This window comes from Phacochoerus africanus, chromosome 8 (assembly GCF_016906955.1).
Source record: "Phacochoerus africanus isolate WHEZ1 chromosome 8, ROS_Pafr_v1, whole genome shotgun sequence".
NCBI classification, from domain to species: domain Eukaryota; kingdom Metazoa; phylum Chordata; class Mammalia; order Artiodactyla; family Suidae; genus Phacochoerus; species Phacochoerus africanus.
Window position 1 is genome coordinate 94,400,590 of NC_062551.1, and position 19,818 is coordinate 94,420,407.

The following is a 19,818-nucleotide window of genomic DNA, read 5'->3' on the forward strand; positions in this document are numbered from 1 at the left end:
TCCACTGTGGTAAAATTTTGTCTGTCTCTTATTGAGGCCCCAAATTACACTCTCTGCCACTGAAACACTGGAATGTAGAAGCACTGGGCTTCATCCTTTTCATGACAGCATCTCAGATATTACAGTCTTCATTACCCACTAAGTTTTCTGTTCCACATTCCATACTCAATTCCTTCGGCCATTCCTTCTACAGTAATGACCCGTAGCACTTTCTATATCAGAAAAGTTCTACCTCCACACTGTTGAACATAGTAGCCAATGTGGATTGAGCACTGGAAATGTTGCTAGTGTGACTGAGGAACTGAATTTTTAATGGCATTTAATTTTAGTTGCCAAATGTGGCTAGTGGCTACTATAATGGACAGCACAGCCTTCTATTTTCTTTTTTTGTTTTTTTGCCATTTCTTGGGCCGCTCCCGTGGCATATGGAGGTTCCCAGGCTAGGGGTCTAATCGGAGCTGTAGCTGCCAGCCTATGCCAGAGCCACAGCAACGCGGGATCCGAGCCGCATCTGCAACCTACACCACAGCTCACGGCAACACCGGATCGTTAACCCACTGAGTAAGGGCAGGGATCGAACCCGCAACCTCATGGTTCCTAGTTGGATTCGTTAACCACTGGGCCACGATGGGAACTCCAGCCTTCTATTTTCAAATGTACTCTCCTTTATATGCAGTTCAGCTCATCAATATCATGAAATGTCTGACATCTACAACACAGTACTAACCAATACAGCTTTCAGGGTGACTGCTTAGCAGCTGGGCAATGTTTCTATCAATGTTTTCCCAAACGGAATTTTTTTTTTTTTTTTGGTCTTTTTGCTATTTCTTAGGCCGCTCCCACGGCACATGGAGATTCCCAGGCTAGGGGTCTAATCGGAGCTGTAGCCACCGACCTACGCCAGAGCCACAGCAACGCGGGATCCGAGCCGCATCTGCGACCTACACCACAGCTCACGGCAACGCCGGATTGTTAACCCACTGAGCAAGGCCAGGGATCGAACCCGCAACCTCATGGTTCCCAGTTGGATTCATTAACCACTGCGTCACGACGGGAACTCCGAATTTTTTTTTAAATATCCAGATTATAAGGGGTTCACACTGGTTATCACTGCATCTAGTAGCACTGTGTCACCAATCTTAGTGCCTAAACTTGTATAGCTGCATTTTTTAACCTAAATATAAGACTTGATATTTCAACTTTTTTGGTTTAGGCCATGAAGAAGTTTAAGTGCTCTAAGTTGTTAATACCTCCAAGCTCATTTCAATCCATGCGGCAGTTACAGAATTGGCATTACTACCATCTGACCCATATGTAGACCTTCACAATTTGCAAGGTACTGTTTACATCCGTAATATTTAATTTGATCCTTATAACACCTTGTGAGGTAGGCAAGACATGAAATCTACATTTTATAGATAAGACAGCTGAAGCACAGCAGGAACTGAATGGATCGGATCCTTTTTTCTCCACTGAATATCTTCTTGTACACTATCTTCATCCAGATCCTTGACAGAAATGTTGAAGAGGGCCTCCAGAGGCCAGGCTGACCCTGAATTCTTACATATAGCACTGACTGGTTTAAGGAGTTTAAGCAGGTCAGTTCCCCCTAAGTCTGATTATCCAACCCACAGGTTGCCATTCTGTTCAAAAGGATCATTCAAGAAACAGTCACCTGACTTACATAAATACTAATGGCAATCCCATTGGCGGAAAAAAGCAAATGAGGGTTGGTTGCCAGAAAAAGTTTCTACTTGCCTGTATCCACAAAGGGACTGTCATTACCAATTGCTTAAAGAAGCCAAGTATCCCTCTCTTCCAAAACCCCCATGGGGCCATGTTTTATTGTTATTTATATCCTATGCTACATTGTAATTGGTTATATACATGTCTTATGACTAACTTCAAGTCATTCATCTTTATAACACCTAGCACTCAGCCCACTGCTGTCCATGCAGGAGGCACTCAAACTGGTAAAAGATAAACCAAAATTCAGGTGAATGTTCTTCCAACAGTATCTGGCTCCCCTCCAAAAACAAACTTGTGACTAGAAGAGGCACAGACCATTGCCACAATCCTGCCAACATGACTGATTGAAATGCTCTTATAATTGGCTTAGTCACAGCTTCCATCAGGTGCTGAGGCTTTTGCTAGTTAAACCAGCTTTCATTGGATTGTTTTGTATTCTGCATTTGTTTTGACCAAAAAATAAAAGCAGTTCTCTAACAACAGGGACACAATACATGAAGTAGGAGTACTTCTTCATAATGCCAGTCAACCAATAAGAAAAGTTAAGTGATCCGTATTACACAAAACATCTGACTATAGGTCTTCCAAGAAAGGAAAAAGGACTAACAAATAAGAATATAGTGCTTTACCATTTACAAATCTTACACATACATTCCATTTGACCCTCACAACAACCCTGTGAGGTAGGCAGCACAGATATTATTCTTATTTAACAGATGAGGAAAGTGAATCTCAGAGCAATTAACTGATGGGCCCAAGGTTCTACAGTTAGCAAATAATTTGTATTCATATCAGTCTTTGGCCTAAAAACTCAGCACCCAACCTCCCCTCATACTTGCCTACCTACTTCACAGGGATAATGAAGATAAAATGAATTCAAGGCTAGAAAAATACTTTGAGGGAAAAAAGCACTATATAATTATACCCACAAACTATAATTTTCCACATTATATGGCTCATTCCCCTTCTCATCCCAGCTTGTGCATGAACTCAGAATTTTATATTGCCTCTGTTCTGTGTTCAACTAAGCAACTAAGTAAGGCAGGGGAACAGTGTGATCCTCTTTTAAAGTTATATAAATTACAATCAGGGTAACTGCTATGACAGCAAATTGAACAACACAGAAAGGCCAAGGTGCAACTGGGACCCGCTGAAGCACACAGCAAAGCAAGGCAACATTATCAGATAGGGCATGATTGCATAGAAGGAAAGGTGGTGTCAGAGTCCACACTGGCACACACACAGTTATCTAAGGCAAAGTGGTGGCAAAGAAGAGTCATTTGTTCCACATACTATAAACTAGAGCAGAAGATTCATGAGACCCCATGCAACAGCATCAATGTCACACAGATCTCTCCAGCTGCCTATGGAGAAGATAAACAACAGCGGCATCTTCGTTTTAAAGAATGACCGTACCTGTGCTCATATCCTGAGCTAAACCAAGGAACTGCTCCATGCTAAACTTCCTTGGCTAAAGTACAACCAGTACCATCATTCCTAGTCAGACTAATAAACAGAATGTCTTTTAAGGTAATGAATTAGATGGCTCTGTTCTGTTTTTGTTTTTTGTTTTTCCAGGATTCACTTTTGATTCTCCTGCTTTTAAGACCCAAAGAAAGTTATATTGAGTTTTTATTGGTGATTCTAAGTATATGTGTTTATAACAGTTAAAGTGTGATAGGTGAATTTAACATATTAAAAGAGTGCTATAGCATCTGTTCAGAAAAGATTATAGACTATACAAACTATTCAAGTCATACAAAACCATTTTTCAGGGTCTTTTCAACTGAGAAGAATCCTATTCAGCACGCTTCTCCTCCTGAGGTGGTTCATACTGAGCAAGCTATGGGGCAAAGACAGAGGAGTTTAGGTGAATTTTATTCTAAATTGGGTAAAGAACTTAAAAACTTAAAAAGCTTAAAAGTAACAAAATGAGCTAACTACTATATTCAATTTAACTACTGAATCAGTGAGTTTATACTAAAATCCTATCCTTTTTAAACCACCCAGTGATGGTTTAAACCTAATGAAAGCTCTTTTTATTTAAGCCTTTAAAATTACTGGGAAACTAAAATTTAATTGCCAGTCATGACTGCACTGCACAAATACTTGATGTCCAGTAATCTATATCTTTCCAAAAGATGTTGTAGCTTATAGTATTTTCTTCCTCTCCACCGTATGTTTACTGAACTTTCTCCTAAAAAGTAGAAAAGAATCATGTGACATATATTAATCTAGCCAGTTGGCGTTCTCGTCATGGCTCAGCGGAAATGAATGTGACTTGTATCCATGAGGACGTTCAATCCCTGGCCTCGCTCAGTGGGTTCAGGATCTGGTGTTGCCGTGAGCTGTGGTGTAGGTCACAGAAGCAGCTCAAATCTGGTATTGCTATGGCTGTGGTGTAGGCCAGTGGCTACAGCGCCGATTTGACCCCTAGTCTGGGAACCTCCATATGCCATGGATATGGCCCTAAAAAAAAACAGAAAAAAAAAATCTAGCCAGTCAAGAGCAGCTAACATCTTTGACTTAAAGGATGTGAAAAAGTTATCTGGCATTTACACGTTGTGGACAATTTAAAGTAATGCATGCATATTCTTTGCTGAGTTGTGGTTCCCTGCAAAAACTAAGATTTGAGTTATTCCAATTAGCTGTGGGATTCGAGAAGTTAGACTTCACTGCGCTTTAGTTTCCTCACCTATAAAACAGTCTGTGTGCCTGTTTCACTTATCTCACAAACTTGTTGAGAAGATCAGACACATTATGAGAAATGCCTGGAGTCAGGTGAAATGCATTATGTGATTCAGAATGCAGTAAAACCTCAAAGACTTTAAGTTGATTCATTTGAAGTTTATGAAAATTCTCACAGGAGTTTAAACAAAGAAAAAACTTCAGCACTAGGCAAAGAGTGCAAACCAGTTTACAGAGACTTAAGGGCAGACAAGTTTACAGAGTTACCATTACAGGGCCACCACATATGACTGTGCACTGCATGCACTGCCCAGTCTAAGGTGACATTCACAAAGCAGGGGCCTTGTACTGTCCTACTTAAACCAGCTGCCTAAGACTCTGAGAAATCTCTGTTTACCTATAAACCAATATTCTCATCTTTTGGTTGAAGGTTCCCAAGAACCTTTTCTTGACCACACTTTGCTCATCCTATTTACACTTTGCCTGTGGTTTTCTCGACAGGGTGTCAGCTTGGCCTTGCAACTAACTGAGATTGATATTCACCCTCCTCCCTCCCCTACTGTCCATTTTAGTGAGGTTGCGATCATATGATCACTAAAGGTGAACTTATTTTTAACATGAATTCTTTCAAAAATGTTACCTTTGTTTTCAGTTTTTTATTTTCTTCTACAATAGCTTCATATTTCTCTTTCATTTCTGCCAATTCTAGGCGAAGCAGCTCTATTTCTGGGTTTTCTGGGGTAGCAGCTCCTAAGTGATGCTTTAAAAAACTAATATCAAGTTAAGAATTTACTTGAGCTGAATGAAACTAGTGAAATAGCCCTCTGAAATAACTCTGATGAGAGTCACCCCACCCTGCCACCAATATTTACCCAGAGATCAAAATCCAAATACTCAAATTTTTTCAAAAATTGAAAGTATTTTAAAAGTTATTATCTATGTTTAAAAATCAGAGTTAAAAAAAAATGAAGGCCTTTTTCTGACTTGGAAGGTGAAAAGGATACTCCAAAGCACTATTAGGTTTCTCAGGTTCTTCATATAAGGCTACCAATACTGCAAATCAAAAAGCAGAAAAAACAACAATTAAAGTCTTTAAATGTTTGAAATTATATTCCATAACCCAGTAAATATGAAGTGCCTATTATACACCATGCACACTGCCAGGACTGTCCATACCATGGTGAACAAGACAGACAAGGTCCTTGCTCTCAGTGAATTTAAAGTCTTGTGCAAGAGATAAGCAAGGAACTAGACCAAAAAAAAGTTATCAAGCAGCAATATAGGATAATGGGTTATGGGAGCACATTGGAAGAATGCCTACCTCGGCCTAGGGCAGCAGGGAAGCCTTCCCCAAGGAAGGGAAATAAGACCTGAAACCTAGGCAATGAAGGTTTCAGATAAAAAGGGAAGGCCAGGGGCAAAAGACAGCATATTAAGGAACTGAAAATTCAAGTATGGCTAGATGGTGTTGTGAACAGGGGGCGGAGCAGGAAAGGAAGCTGGAAAACTGAGGTGTGGGGAGACTGCAGGATCCTGCAAGTTCAGTCAGCCCTTGAACCTAAGGACAAAAAGGCAGGTAATTAACAGTTTTAAGCAGTGGAATGACAGGATCACTCTTGACTCCTGTGTGGAAGACTGACAGGTGGGACAAGGATCTAAAGGCAGGAAAGCAGAGTTCCTGTTGTGGCTCATCAGGTTACGAACCCAACTGATATGATATCCCTGAGGATTCAGGTTCAATCTGTGGCCTTGCTCAGTGGGTTAAGGACCCAGCATTGCTGTGAGCTGTGGTGCAGGCTGGCAGCCTTGGATCTGATTCCACCCCTAGCTGGGAACTTCCTTATGCCCCAGGTTTGGCCCTAAAAAGCAAAAACAGAAACAAAAAAATAAATAAATGAAAGCAGGAACACAATTGGAGTTCCCATTGTGGCACAGTGGAAACAAATCCGACTAGGAACCATGAGGTTGCAGGTTCGACCCCTGGCCTTGCTCAGTGGGTTAAGGATCTGGTGTTGCGATGAGCTGTGATGGAGGTCAAAGACAGGGCTTGGATCTGGCGTGGCTGTGGCGTAGGCTGGCAGCTGTAGCTCTAATTAGACCCCTAGCCTGTGACCCTCCATATGCTGCAGGTGCAGCCCTAAAAAAAAAGCAAAAAAAAATTTTTTTTTAATTAAAAGTTAGTGATCTGCACTAAAGTGATAGAGGGATGAAAACAAGGTAGGTACAGTGGAGAAAAATTCTGGAAGGCTATGGTTAATTACTGGAAGGAGGAACCTTTGACTTCAAAAATGTTCTTCAATAATGAAGTTTCACACATAACATGCTAAATAACCACCAACCAAAAACTTTACCGGTAATCAGTGTGCTCAAATCAATATTAAATACTTTAGTGGTTTCATATCCAGTAGTTCACGTCAGCACTACCTTTTTCATCTTATACCAAACAAATTCCTATTACACTATTTAGATGCACTATTTAGATAAAAATCTCTCTAAACCATTGCTCATTTTTTTGTGCATGGACCTCTTTGAAAAACCCGAAAAAGACAAAAACTACACACACAAAAAATATGCATATCTCGACACCAAATTAAGAACTGCTATGGTAGACCAATTTACATACTTCCCTTTTATTTAAGTTTTAATGATTCAGTAAAATAATACAGACAGTATAAAAAATTAAATGGAAAACTGCTACTAACAACTTACATTAAGTTCTGATAGTTGCTCTTCTAAATGTACTTAGAGCGGTATTTTTGAGTAATTGGTGTATTCACACTATTTCCCTCTCCTCTCCTTCTGTTTTCTCTCAATGTTACAATATACTTTAATCCCTCTACTATTACCTTTTTCTTCAAACTATATATTCAAACCTCTGTTTCTTCCATGATCTCTACCAAATCCTAATTTTATAAGACAAGAATACTCTTAAAACCCTCTTTTCCTCTTCTCCCCCTACCCTTTCTTTTAGCTTCTCAATTTCTATCAGTGGTACTTACAAGGGTGATAATTACAGAACATGTCAAGTTTCCTGTGCTTTTCTGTAGATGAAATATACTTCCTTTTAAACAGACAAGAACTCTCTACCCAGTGTTTCCCTTTCTGCCTTAGCAGCCAGGATTTTTAGAGGCTGATATAGTGCTCAAAATAACTAAAATGCCTCTTCTTCCAAATGACTTAAATCTTTATCTTTACCCCTCCTTATCAGTTTTTTTGTTTGTTTGTTTTTTGTTTTTTTGCTTTTTAGGGCCGCAACAAACCGCATATGGAGGTTCCCAGGCTAGGGGTCCAATCGGAGCTACAGCTGCTGGCCTACACCACAGCAACGCAGAATCCGAGCGGCGTCTGTGACCTACACCACAGCCCACAGCAACGCCAGATCCTTAACCCACTGAGCGAGGCCAGAGATCCAACCTGCAACCTCATGGTTCCTAGTCGGATTTGTTTCCACTGCACCACAACAGGAACACTTCCTGATCGTTTTAATGTTAGTAGTTCCAAATTGTCTTGGAAATAAGCTGGATTATAAATTAAATCTGTATGAAGTACACAGAATCAGGCTTTAAAAAGCTCATATTAATAGATACTCTTCTGTCTGATATTATTTAGGAGACTGGAAATCTAGGGAGGTTGAGGGAATACAATAGATGTCAGCAAGGCAAAAGAAGACTCCAGTGGTTTCTAATCTCTCACGCAGGAAAATCCTTGTATGGCCACAAATATCTAAATATCTTCATTTACCTCCGGAAACAGTCACTTCTTTGCCCTTTACCAGTGCTATTCACTCTATCCAGCCATTCTGGCCTCCATACACTTCCTAAAACTCTTGACATCACGCTACATTCAAGTCCCTGCTCAACTGTTAAAGACAGGCCTTCCCCCTGCCCCTCTATATAAAAAAGGCACACTCATCCCTCTTTATCCCCCTTGCTAATTTTTGTTCATAACTTGCCACTGGCTGACGCTATGTGTTATCTGTCTCCCCCAACTAGGAAATAAGCTCATTGAGAGCAGGGACTTATTGTTTTCCCACTGTTGTATCCCTAGTGCCTAACACAAAGACCTGAATAAAATGGTTAAACAAATGAAAAAAATGAGCTTATGGAGTTTATTGAGGAGAGGGGGAGGTCGATGAAATTCCAAGAGTCTCTGGTACTTCCCAGGATGACAGCACAGTGCTTTCATGTAGTTCCTTTATGTTTACTGAAATTTATTTGCAAAGACGTAGGAAAACAGTACCTGATCCTAAGGTAGGTAGCAATTCAACACTACCAGCCCATCCTTGGGAATTAAAAGCCGTGCTTTCTCCGAAGACCTAGAGGAGTTATTCTCCCAGAATTTTTCCTAAACCTTTGTTTCCGGCCAAAGAACAGTTATCAAATTATTTCCCAGATAGTTTTACTCTACCTCTCATATGGACTCAGATCATCATCCCTGCCAAATCTTCTCTCCTGCACTCTTTAAAGGCCCAGCCAATAAGCTGAGGGAGCCATAACAGGCATTATCATTTCTGCTTAGCTAATGAAATCGCTATTTCTTGGAACCGTCTGGTTTCAAGCACCTTATTCATCTACTTGGATCATGAACCCGAGAGTAAGAGATACAGTTTAACAGCTTCCATTTTAAAAAGTGAAAACAGTATAAACATTTTGATATGCCTTCGAGCTCTTTAAACTAATTCTACTTTAATTATGAAGTCTGCACACAGTAGGAATTTATATGTAGTACGAAATGGGGTTGATTTGAAAAACCACAACCAAACCGCTACTTTTGAGTATTAGGTGCACTTAACTACTTTATAGCCTGCTTTCAAATCGTTATTTTCCCACCTGCCCTTTGTTCGACAGAAAGTGCTTCTGTACAGGATTTTGAAGACTCCGCAAAAACTGTCAGGGGGGAGTTGGGCGCTCAAGGTCTTTAGCAAACAGGCTCACTGCGGCTGCTCGAGGCAAAGCAACGGAAGTTGGAGGGACTTTGCAACAGCTGCAAGAGTTTCACTCCCCGCGGGGAGAGCGGTAGCGTGAGCACGGCTACCCTACCCGGGCGGCGTCCTACAACCAGACATGCGTCGGTCCCCGCTGAACCCCGAGGCCCACCTTTCCGGACCTCGACGGGTCCCACCTGTTCCCCTCCTTCCCCACGCCATGGCCCGACAGGGACGCAGCGCCGAGAAGCACGACTAGGGCACGAGGAACCCTCTCCTGGCCCATGCTCACCCTTGGTCAGCGTGTCCAGCACCCCCGACTTCTCCAAGTACCTCCGGAACTGCTCGCGTTTCGAGTCGGCGGCCTGAGAAGACACGGCGGGTCAGTGGCCAAAGCCGGGGGGCCGGAGCAGGAAGAAGGCGCTGGGGGTCCGGCAACCCCGCCTCCGCCTCGCTACCTCGAGCCCCCAAAACCTGCGCGCGCACCCCCACTCCCACCCGAGCCGACCAGCGGCTGGCTACCGCCCGCACGCCCCCAGCCACGCCGCGCCCCCCTCACTTTGTAATGGGCCATAGTGACAGCGGCAGCGGCGTAGCTGGCGCCCGAGACCGTGGCTGGCGGGCTCGGAGCAGCACTGCTCATGCGCGGAAGAGCGGATGCGCCTGCGCACTTGCGAAGCACGGTCTGGGATCGCCGGGGTGTGGCCTGTTTTCATGGCGACCAGGACGCTCTGAATGCCCCATGGTGGGCTGAGCCGAACGAGGCTGCGTACGCCCGCCCTTCTGGCTAATGAAGCAGCACCTCTCCTTCCTCTTCCGGTCTCCCAGAGATTCCGTTGCTTAGCGGGAGGCTAGGTTTTGGAAAAGAGCTGGTGTCCAGGTGGGGCTAAAGATAGGCGTGGCGCCAGGGGGCGGGGCCTGCGGAGCCCTGGCGCTCTAGGACTGGTTCCTGAGAGGAGGGTCTCTGGACACCGAGAGTGGGCGGACCTGTCTCAAATGGGACCTCGGAAGTGCTGCGGCAGCCTATCTCTGCTGGCTTGTCGACTCGTCTAGAAAAATTGCACGCGACTGACGAGGGCAACCCTTGCATCCAATGGCTTGAAGACTGCTTAGAATCGTATGTTTCGGCTCCAGATTTTATCCTTGGAGTTTCCTTGTTTTGTGCCCGCTGGACGTGGGCCTACGGAGGATGAGCATTAATATTGCTAATAAGAGCTAGGCTTTAGAGCGTTTACTGTGTGCCCCGCAGTGCATTAAACACCTATGTTTCTTATTTTAATCCTCACACCTTCCCTGTAAGGTAGGTTCTGTTAGTAAAATGGCGAGGTTAGATGACCAGTGAGTTGTAGAGCCAAGACTCTGATCCTGGCATGGAATCACGATGCTATAAACTGGTGAAAGAAAACAACCAATCTTTTTAAGTTTTTATTTACTAGATAGCAACATTATGATTATATTCAAGACACATTAGGTTGCAGTCTCTAAGGAAACTATAGACTACAGTCCCAGGGGCAAGATTTAACTGGTATCCAGAAATAAAAGATGAATAACTAAAAGAGGGTATTACATACATCAAGAACAATCTCTGAATGCTGTGCTCCCTTCAAGGAAAAACCTGGTTCCATTTAGCTTCGATTCTGAACATGTGATTTTTCCCAAAATTAGTTATCACATATTTTGAAGAGAGCCCGTGAAAAAGTAATCCCAATTTGGTAACTGTGTTTGCACTTGAAACTACTCCTTTCCCAGTTCAGAATTAGAGCCATTTTCCCTTTTTTAAATGGGTTTGCAGTTGTCTGGCTAAACATCTGGTCTTCCTAGCTGCTCTTATCTGTTCTGTCTGCTTCACGGTCACTAGGCTACTTCTGTAATAATGTAATATGTAGAATGTCTAAAAGCCAACAGCCATTCAGATTTGAAGGTCGGTGGGAGCCCGCCTACTAATGAGGTTGTTTGTCAGTGACACAGAATGTTGTGGAGGACTCGCAGCAGGGTTGTCACAGGTTCTGACCAACTCAGATTCAAAGGACAACACTCCCAAAGAATCAGGAGTGTCTGGAATGTCAGGTGGTTGGAAGTCTCCCGGTGAAGGAGGAAGGGTTCTGACTGGATTCTCTCTGAGCTGGCCCTTGAGGTTACCTTTAGGAGGTAATGCCTGATTTTCATTTTCTGCAGAGGGACCCCATGTAGCACAAAACCACTTTGGTTTCCAGGTGCAGTTAGCAGGCAAAGAGAAAGCTGTTTGGGGTGACTGTCCGGTATGATCATTCAGATCTATAGCATCACCTGGAATAGAATGGTAACCTCTAGGGTAGTGGTTCCTTTTGCTGTCTTCGCCATCACTTTCTCTTTTTCCCCTCACCTGGTTACCATTAACTTCTTTTCCAGAGATTTTATGAGTGTCTTCTTTATTACTTGAGCTGACGTTTTGAAGATGACTACAGGCAGTACTAAGTGTGCACATCTTGTTGGAAAGTACAGTTTCCTGTTCATTCGAAATGCCTCTCTCATCATTTCCACGGTGACTATCAGGATCTGTCTGATATACAGATGAATTTAAACTAGGGTACACTGCTCTGTGTGTTTGCTTCTCCACTAACAGACTGTAATCAGGTGCAGAAGAGAGTCGCTTCAGTGAATTTGCAGATGTGTTTTGATATTTAGCAAGGTTTTGTTTTGACTTGTTTGTACAGAATTCATTTTGCTTGTCCTTCAATTTATATTGTCCCCAAATCCCTCTTTTAATCTTTTTAAAACCTAGGTGGCAAATTTCTAGAACATTTAAGAAAACTGAGACAGTAGCTATGGACTGCATAAATAATAAAAATATCGTCTTTTCTGTAGGTCTAGAGACAAAACAATCAATTATATTTGGACACGGATGGCCCTGGCATTTATATAAAGGCTCTAAATGAAATCCATATAGAAGATACTGTCCAATCATGAACCCAACTTCAACCACAGATCGAGTGAAAATGTGTATCACGTAAGTGCAAAGCAAGGTTCCTCTGAGCGGAGCTTTATTTAGTTTCCATTGCTCCAGTTGATAAAGTTCTTGCTCCAGTCTCTTCCGGTCCCCAGGCATTTCAAGCTCTACCCCCTCCAGTTCTCCTCTCAGTTGAGCTTTCTTCATCTGCCTCTCCTTCTCCAGAACCCTCAGTCGGTACAAAGCATGGCCCATGTAGACCAGGGATGGTGAAGACACAAATATCACCTGCAAAACCCAGTATCTAATGAGGGATATAGGAAAAGCCTGATCATAACACACATTTCTGCAGCCAGGTTGTTCTGTATTACAGATGAAGCCAGACTGCTCATCATTCCAGACATCTTCAGCTGCTACACCCAGAACAAGCATTCGAAATATGAACAGGATGCTGAGCCAGATCTTTCCAATCATGGTGGAGTGGATGTGAACTTCCTCCAGAATGCCCCCAAGGAAATTCCAGTCCCCCATGCTTAGTTAGCCTTCTTAGCTCTGAACCCCATCAAATAGGAGGCAGATTAATTCTTCCATTCTGAAGGGTGTGCTAGTTCTTAAGCCAAACCTATAGCCAAAATATGAACAAAGCATCACTGTTTCAGCATGCTGGTTTCTGTACTTTTTCCCTAGAAAGTTGTAATAATCTGTTATCAAGGATATGTGCAAGATATCAGTAATTTTAAATCATTTATGTTTAGACCTTATAATGCAATGGGAGAAAAAAAAAAATACCTGGGGGGGTTGTATATATTCTCTATGAAGAGTAGAATTGTAGGAGTCCCTGTAAAAAAGGTATCTTCTTGCTTGGCTGAAGTTTGTTGTTGTTTTATTTTTTTTATCTGAGAACTTTTGGAGAGGTTCCTAAAATTACCAACTTGATCTTACAAACCTATTTATTAAGATTATTTCATATAAAAGCGAAACCCAAAGTCAATGATTTTTAATTCTTATTTATGCACACAGGAAAATTCATGTGTTTCATTTTGTAATCCAGCAAGCTTATAGCATCAAATGAAACTAAAGGAAATAGATCTGGCTCTTGCTATAAGAATTTAGATTAGTTCTTTTAATCCACATCTGAATGTCTAAATTCTAGTTTCCTTCTGGCAGTTTTTGAGCATTTTCAGAAATCATTTCAGTAATATATCTGTGAATATTTATAAAGTTATTACTATACTTTGGCATAAAAATTTTTGTGAATTTTTATTATCTTAAACCCCAGAAATTCTCAACTATTATATGCTACCCGGATGTTATTAGATATTACTTGAAATAAATGGATCATTGGTATAGTGGTAGCATTATAGACATTTTCATTGTAACAATATTTGACCTTGTTAGGATATGTAGCTTGCTTTGTGGAGGGAGCAGCAGGGAGAGTTATAATTTAGATACTTGGATTATCAGCCAGTAGGTTTCATATTAGAGTTGATATCCTATGATATCTAAGAGGAAATAAATCCCAAAGGAAAAAAGAGTGAATATTTTCATTCACTTTCATTTAATATATAAATGTATGTCCTATATCCCTTATAGAAAGGGAAATATTACACAGTCAGACAACATACTGGGATGTTATAGCCACAAGATACGTTTATCAAAAAAATCCTATGAGTTATGTATGTTTCCCCATTTTACAGATGAGGAAACTGAGGCACACCTTAAGTTACCCAAGATCACACAGCTAGAACTGGCATTCAGACTCAGTCAATATGGCTCTGAAGTCAGCTCTTACCTGTTTTACTAAACTGTTATTTTTTTCCTCTTCAAGCACACTCGAAACTTTCATGAAAGAAATATTAGGACATTACTTTTTCTCTTAAAAGTTTAATTATTTAAATTAGGTATGTCAAACAATGAACATTCTGACTTTTTAAGTCACAGGTTCTAGAGTCTTGAGTTCCTTTTTTAAAGATTTATATAGTTTAAAAGACTTGCAAAAGCATCAACCTAAAATTTAGTCGTATTCCTGAGATAGAGAAAATTTATATTTGACTTTATTATGTTAATGGTAGTATACTCTTTGACCCAACAACCCAAAGTACTTTAAAGTGTAAGCAAAGCTATTCTTTTTGTTGTTGTTTATAACAATCATACCTTGAAAACATCCAAAATAATTATCAAGAAAGACTGTATTGTACATATAAATAGTAGTATGTCCACAGTGTGGTACTATGAATCCAGTAGAAATAATAAATATATACTAAAATAAAAAGACATTTGATATACTATTTCAGTAACATTCAGCTTCTAAAACAGAATAGTATGGCCCTATTATTGTAAATTTATATATTTGTAGAGATACATACAAAAAAGCCTAGAAGAGATCTCCATCAAAATACTATAATTATCTCTGGGTAGTATGATAACAATTGACTTAATATTTTCTAATTATATATATTTTAATTTTTTTTTTACCATCAGCACTCTACTTTTATAATCACAAAAAGAAAAGATTTTTTTTTTCTTTAAAGGACAAGAGCATGGTATTTCCTGAACGAAGTAGTAGTATTTAGATTCAAATTTTAGGTTCTAAAGATTTCATAGAAAATGACATGAGTACTGGTAAACATAGATACAGTACTATAGAATTCAAAAGTGAAAGAAAAAAATTCAGATTACTCTTAATTAGCTAAGACAAATTAACACAAACCTTTCTTTGTGGTTTAGGTAAATCTGAAGCAGATCATGCTTAAAAGTTATACCACAGCCATCTTCACCTTATTCTCTGAATGTGTCCCTTTGCAGATGCAGAGCAAATTCACTTTGGTTCAATGTGGTGAGTCAGCCATCGGCTAAAATCCATTTCCCTCTCTTATTCTTGCTTCTAAACAGCTCTATCCAATAGAACTTTTTGCAGTGATGCTGGCATGGACTCTATCTGCACCATCCAATAAGGTGGCTACTAGTAACACACAGTATTGAGCACTTGCAATGTGGCTTGTGTAACAGAAGAACTGATTTTTGTTTTATTTTAATTAATTATTTTATTTAATTTTAATTAAACTTAAAGAGCTACATGGGCCTAGTGGCTACTTTATTGGACAGCATGGATAAAGAATATTTCCAAAATTTCTAGTAATACAGCACAGTTTAGGAGACTGAAATTGTGAGCCCCAAATTAAGCTGAATAAATGGTTCCTCCATAATTCAGAGATGTCAGATTTAAAACATCAGATGTTTACATGCCTTTTTAATGGTAATTTTGCCCCCTGGGGAACCCAGTAAGATATCACGTTTTTGGTAATGTAAATAGTTTTTCTCACACCAAAAAAAAAAAAAAAAATCTAACTAGATAATAACTTCTTTATCATCGGTCTTAATAATCAATGAGTCATGTCCGATTTCATAGTTAGATGAATCCTATTTCTCTGTCTAGCTTTCTGTTATCAACAATAACAGCACTTTAGGTCATTAAAGATCTCTCTTCAGAGCTATTGACCTGGTGGGTTGGTGACAGCAGATGAATACTTTTTCCCTGTGCTTCTTTGCCAAATAATAACTACTTTTCAGATTAAATGCAACCTTTTCATCAGGGAAAAATGTTTACTTATATATATTCATATTTTTACATGTTTATGTGATTATGTAAATTACATAGTATGTGTAATATATAAATTATAATTAAATTTAAAAGCACTAAGTAATCAGAGAAATACAAATTAAAGTATTATTTGGACTTCCCACTGTCGCTCAGCAGTAATGAACTCAATTGGTATCCATGAAGATGTGGGTTCAATTCCTGGCCCTGATCAGTGGGTTAAGGATCCTGCATTGTTGCAAACTGCGGTGTAGATTGCAGACATGGCTCAAATCTGATGTTGATGTGGCTGTGCTATAGGCCCGTAGCTGCAGCTCCAATTCAACCCTAGCCTGGGAATTTCTATATGCCACAGGTGTAGCCCTAAAAAGCAAAAAAAAAAAAAAATATATATATATATATATATAAAAATTAGGGAGTTCCCACTGTGGCTCAGTGGAAACAAACTAGTATCCATGAGGATGCATGTTTGATCCCTGGCCCTGCTCAGTGAGTTAAGGATCTGGCATTGCCATGAGCTGCGGTGTAGGTTGCAGAGGTGACCTGGATCTAGCATTGCTGTGGCTGTGGCGTAGGCTGGCAGCTGCAGCACCAACTGGACCCCTAGCCTGGGAACTTCCATATGCCATGGGTGTGGCCCTAAAAAAATAAAATAAAACAAAAAGCAGATTAAATCTAGCAAAATTAACATAAGATTTCTGCTTCTGGCTGCTTGAAATATTAATTCATTCATTCTGAAAGACACACTGCACATACTAGGATATTCACATAGCACCGTTAGTACAAAATCAACAACTTAAGTGTTCAATAGAGGAATGGCTAAATAAACTATAGTGCATCTTTATCATTCATCAATTCAAAGAATAATGATCTCTGTGAACTAAAAGAAAGATCCTGAGTCATATTCTACAAGTTACAGAAATAGATGTAGTTTGATCTCATTTATCCTGTTAAAAACCTACTTTTCATATATATGTATTTAAATAGTTAAAACAGTGGTATTAACCCAAACCTTTCTTAGTTTGTGTAAATCTGAGAAGCAAATCATGCTTCAAGAAGTTATACTATAGTCATCTTCAACTTGTTCTCTGAAAATATCCCTTTGGGGTATACAACAGACTCAGTGTAGTTCAGTGCCATGAGTGAGTCTGCTATCAGCTAAAACCCATTTCCTTTTCTGCTCATCCTGGGTAGAAAAAGTTTGAGAGTATACACACACCCAACTCTTGACAATGGTCATCACCAGAAAAAAGAGTAGGTTTGGGGTAGTAAGTTAAAAAGGTTCTTATCTTTTAAGTTCTTATAAAAATCTTTGTTTAACCAAGAACATAGTTGTGTTTTCATACTCAAATTTCAAAAAAAAATTTAGGAACCTTCCTACACTGTTAGTGGGAATGTAAATTGGTAAAACCACTATGGAAAACACTATGGAGTTTTCTTAAAAAACTAAATATAGAGAACTACTATATGATCCAGCAATCCCACACCTGGGCATCTATCCAGAGAAAACCATAATTTGAAAAGATACATACACCCCAATGTTTATTGCATCACCACTTACAATAGCCAAGCATGGAAGCAACCTAAATGTCCATAAACAGACGAATGGATAAAGAAGATATGGTACATATATATGTGATGGAACATTACTCAGACAGAAAAAAAGAATGAAGTAATGCCATCTGCAGCAACTTGGATGCAACTAGAGATTATCACACTAAGTGAGGTGAGTCAGAGAAAAGCAAATAGGATATCACTTACATGTGGAATATAATAAAAACGAACTTATTTATTAAAAAAATCTTACAGATTTCAAAATGAAACTCATGGTTACCAAAGGGGAAACTGTAGAGGGGGAGGGGTAAATTGGAAGGATGAGATTAACACATACACACTACTATATATAAAATAGATAATAACAAGGACCCACTATATAGCACAGGGAGGTCTACTCAATAGGTTCTGTAATCACCTCTCTGGGAAAAGGAATAGATATGTACAACTGATTCATTTTGCTATACACCTGAAACCAATACAATATTGTAAATCAGCTAAATTCCAATAAAATTTAAAAGAAAACTTTAAACAAATCCCAGATCAGCTTTTCCCCAAATTCTAAAATACTGCTTTTCTCAGTATATCTAATTAAGCAATATATGCTCCTTTCAGAATACAGCAACATGTTAAGGTAAGTGTTTATAAATAAAACATATTGATGATGAAAGAGGAACAAAAATGTATTTCCTACATTCAGATGACCTAAAACTACTATTTTGGACAAAGAATGGCCAACAGTGTGGGTGCTCTACAGGAAAAGGACACAGGCATCTCAGCTTTCAGATATGACATTTTGCCTTTTGTAAAAAAATCCTACCCAGGTATCATAGGAGAGCCACCAGCCATGTGAAGGATGAGAATCTTATACATGAAACTCCAAAGAATCCAGGTACATAGTGTGCGCCAGGAATACAATTCCAAGTTCCTTGGGACTCTAGACACACTGTTCAGCTCTTAAACTAGCTGCCAAGAGAATTATCAGTCTTCTTATTATAAGGTATTTCTACCATTCCTGGTGCACCCACAGAAATGCTTATTCCCATACTCCTGTGATCTCATTAACTTTCGGTATTTGGGGAACACAGTAGGGATAGGCAGGAGAGCATGGGCTGTCAAGTCAACCTTTAAATCTGCCCCCTCTTAGACAAGTTGCTTGATTTTTTTTTTTTTTGGAAGAGTTTGCATATTTTCCTCTCTAAGATATAGAGAAGTAGCTGTCTTTCATGTTGTTAAAAAGATTAGCAAATAGGAGTTCCTGTTGTGGCTTAGCAGCTTATAAACCTGACTAGTATCCATGAGGATGTGGGTTTGATCCCTGGCCTCACCCAGTGGGTTAAGGGTCCCATCGTTGCCATGAGCTGTAGGTCACAGATGTGACTGGGATCTGGCATTGCTGTGGCTGTGGCGTAGACCAGACCAGCAGCTGCAGCTCTGATTTGACCCCTGGCCTGGGACCTTCCATATGCCGCAGGTGCCGCCTAAAAAACAAACAAAAAAGATTAGCAATAATGCATATAAACAGTGACCTATCAACTCGAACCAGATGGAAAGTGATAATCAATAGTCTGACAGATATGAAAGGTTTTATTATCAGCATAGTACATTTTTTGTGGATTCTATCAAGCAGTCTCTACACTATATCCTCCCAAGAGAGCAAATCTCTTTTAGAGGATACAGACCCACACACCACATGCTTAGGAGAAAGCCCATCTCTCTCTCTCACTTCCCTTCCCTTTTCTCTCTTCCTCTTCCTCCCCTTTACACTCAGAGGAGCCCCTTCCTTAAACCATAACTCCTTTTGTAAGCAGCCTTTGAAACCAATGACTTCAGGGGTGTTTCGGCCTTTTTATAAAATTGTTAGCATTTGCTGGAACTTCTCTGTTTCTTCATAGAATTCTAGTTTTGTTTTTTTTTTTCCCCAGATGGCATTACTCATTCATCGGTTCGTGTTAGGGGCAAGTCAGTTCGCTGGGGATAGGAAAATGTTGAAAAACACAGCAAATAAGACGCAAGCTAAATAAGCTGCAATTGCTACCCAAAACCTTGGATCTTTCAGGAGTGCCTTATCAAAGCAGCTGAACACGGTGTAGCCTATGGACATTCCAGCAAATCCACCTGCAATGTGAGCTGCAAAAGACACCTTAGGAGAAAAGCAAGAAAAGGGGAAATAAGTGAAAAAAAAAAGTGCTACTGCGTATTTCAGCTGCATCACTCTTACAAAAAACAAATGCCATCCCAGTGAAACAAGAGTCTCAAAAGTCTCAAAGACAAATATTATATATCACTTATATGTGGAATCTAAAAAAAAAATACATATGAATCCATATACAAAATAGAAACAGACTCACAGAAACCATAGAAAACAAACTTAGGGTT

At 40.0% G+C, this 19,818-nt stretch overlaps 3 protein-coding genes across 4 annotated transcripts in view; all 3 read right to left on the reverse strand.

Annotated features, from left to right (window-relative positions):
- Positions 1-2,359: 2,359 nt before the first annotated feature.
- Positions 2,360-10,019, reverse strand: MYCBP (MYC binding protein). The gene is made up of 5 exons (XM_047793429.1): positions 9,921-10,019; positions 9,654-9,726; positions 5,442-5,490; positions 5,078-5,207; positions 2,360-3,592 (listed from the first exon to the last, which is right to left on the reverse strand). The coding sequence occupies exons 1-5, from the start codon at positions 10,002-10,004 to the stop codon at positions 3,548-3,550; spliced, it is 381 nt and encodes a 126-aa protein (XP_047649385.1). The 5' UTR covers positions 10,005-10,019; the 3' UTR covers positions 2,360-3,547.
- A 762-nt stretch (positions 10,020-10,781) lies between these two features.
- Positions 10,782-12,841, reverse strand: GJA9 (gap junction protein alpha 9). Its single transcript, XM_047793425.1, has one exon. The coding sequence runs from the start codon at positions 12,816-12,818 to the stop codon at positions 11,271-11,273; it is 1,548 nt and encodes a 515-aa protein (XP_047649381.1). The 5' UTR covers positions 12,819-12,841; the 3' UTR covers positions 10,782-11,270.
- A 5-nt stretch (positions 12,842-12,846) lies between these two features.
- Positions 12,847-19,818, reverse strand: part of RHBDL2 (rhomboid like 2) — a 45,280-nt gene continuing 38,308 nt past the window's right edge. The window contains exon 8 of one of the 2 annotated variants that reach the window (XM_047793428.1): positions 12,847-12,909. In XM_047793428.1, coding sequence (XP_047649384.1) covers positions 12,892-12,909 — 18 coding nt within the window. In that variant the 3' untranslated portion in view covers positions 12,847-12,891. Of the gene's footprint in view, positions 12,910-19,006; positions 19,583-19,818 lie in introns of those variants that run through there. The other variant, XM_047793427.1, reaches the window with a different exon arrangement.

Excerpts from the sequence above, each read along its gene's own strand:
- GJA9 (XM_047793425.1), bottom strand. The coding sequence starts at position 12,818 with ATGGGGGACTGGAATTTCCTTGGGGGCATTCTGGAGGAAGTTCACATC.
- MYCBP (XM_047793429.1), bottom strand. The coding sequence starts at position 10,004 with ATGAGCAGTGCTGCTCCGAGCCCGCCAGCCACGGTCTCGGGCGCCAGC. Across the intron at positions 5,491-9,653 it reads GCTGGACACGCTGACCAAGG|TATTGGTAGCCTTATATGAA; the intron begins GTGAGCATGGGC and ends TTTGATTTGCAG. Across the intron at positions 3,593-5,077 it reads ATAAAAAACTGAAAACAAAG|CTTGCTCAGTATGAACCACC; the intron begins GTAACATTTTTG and ends TTTGCCCCATAG.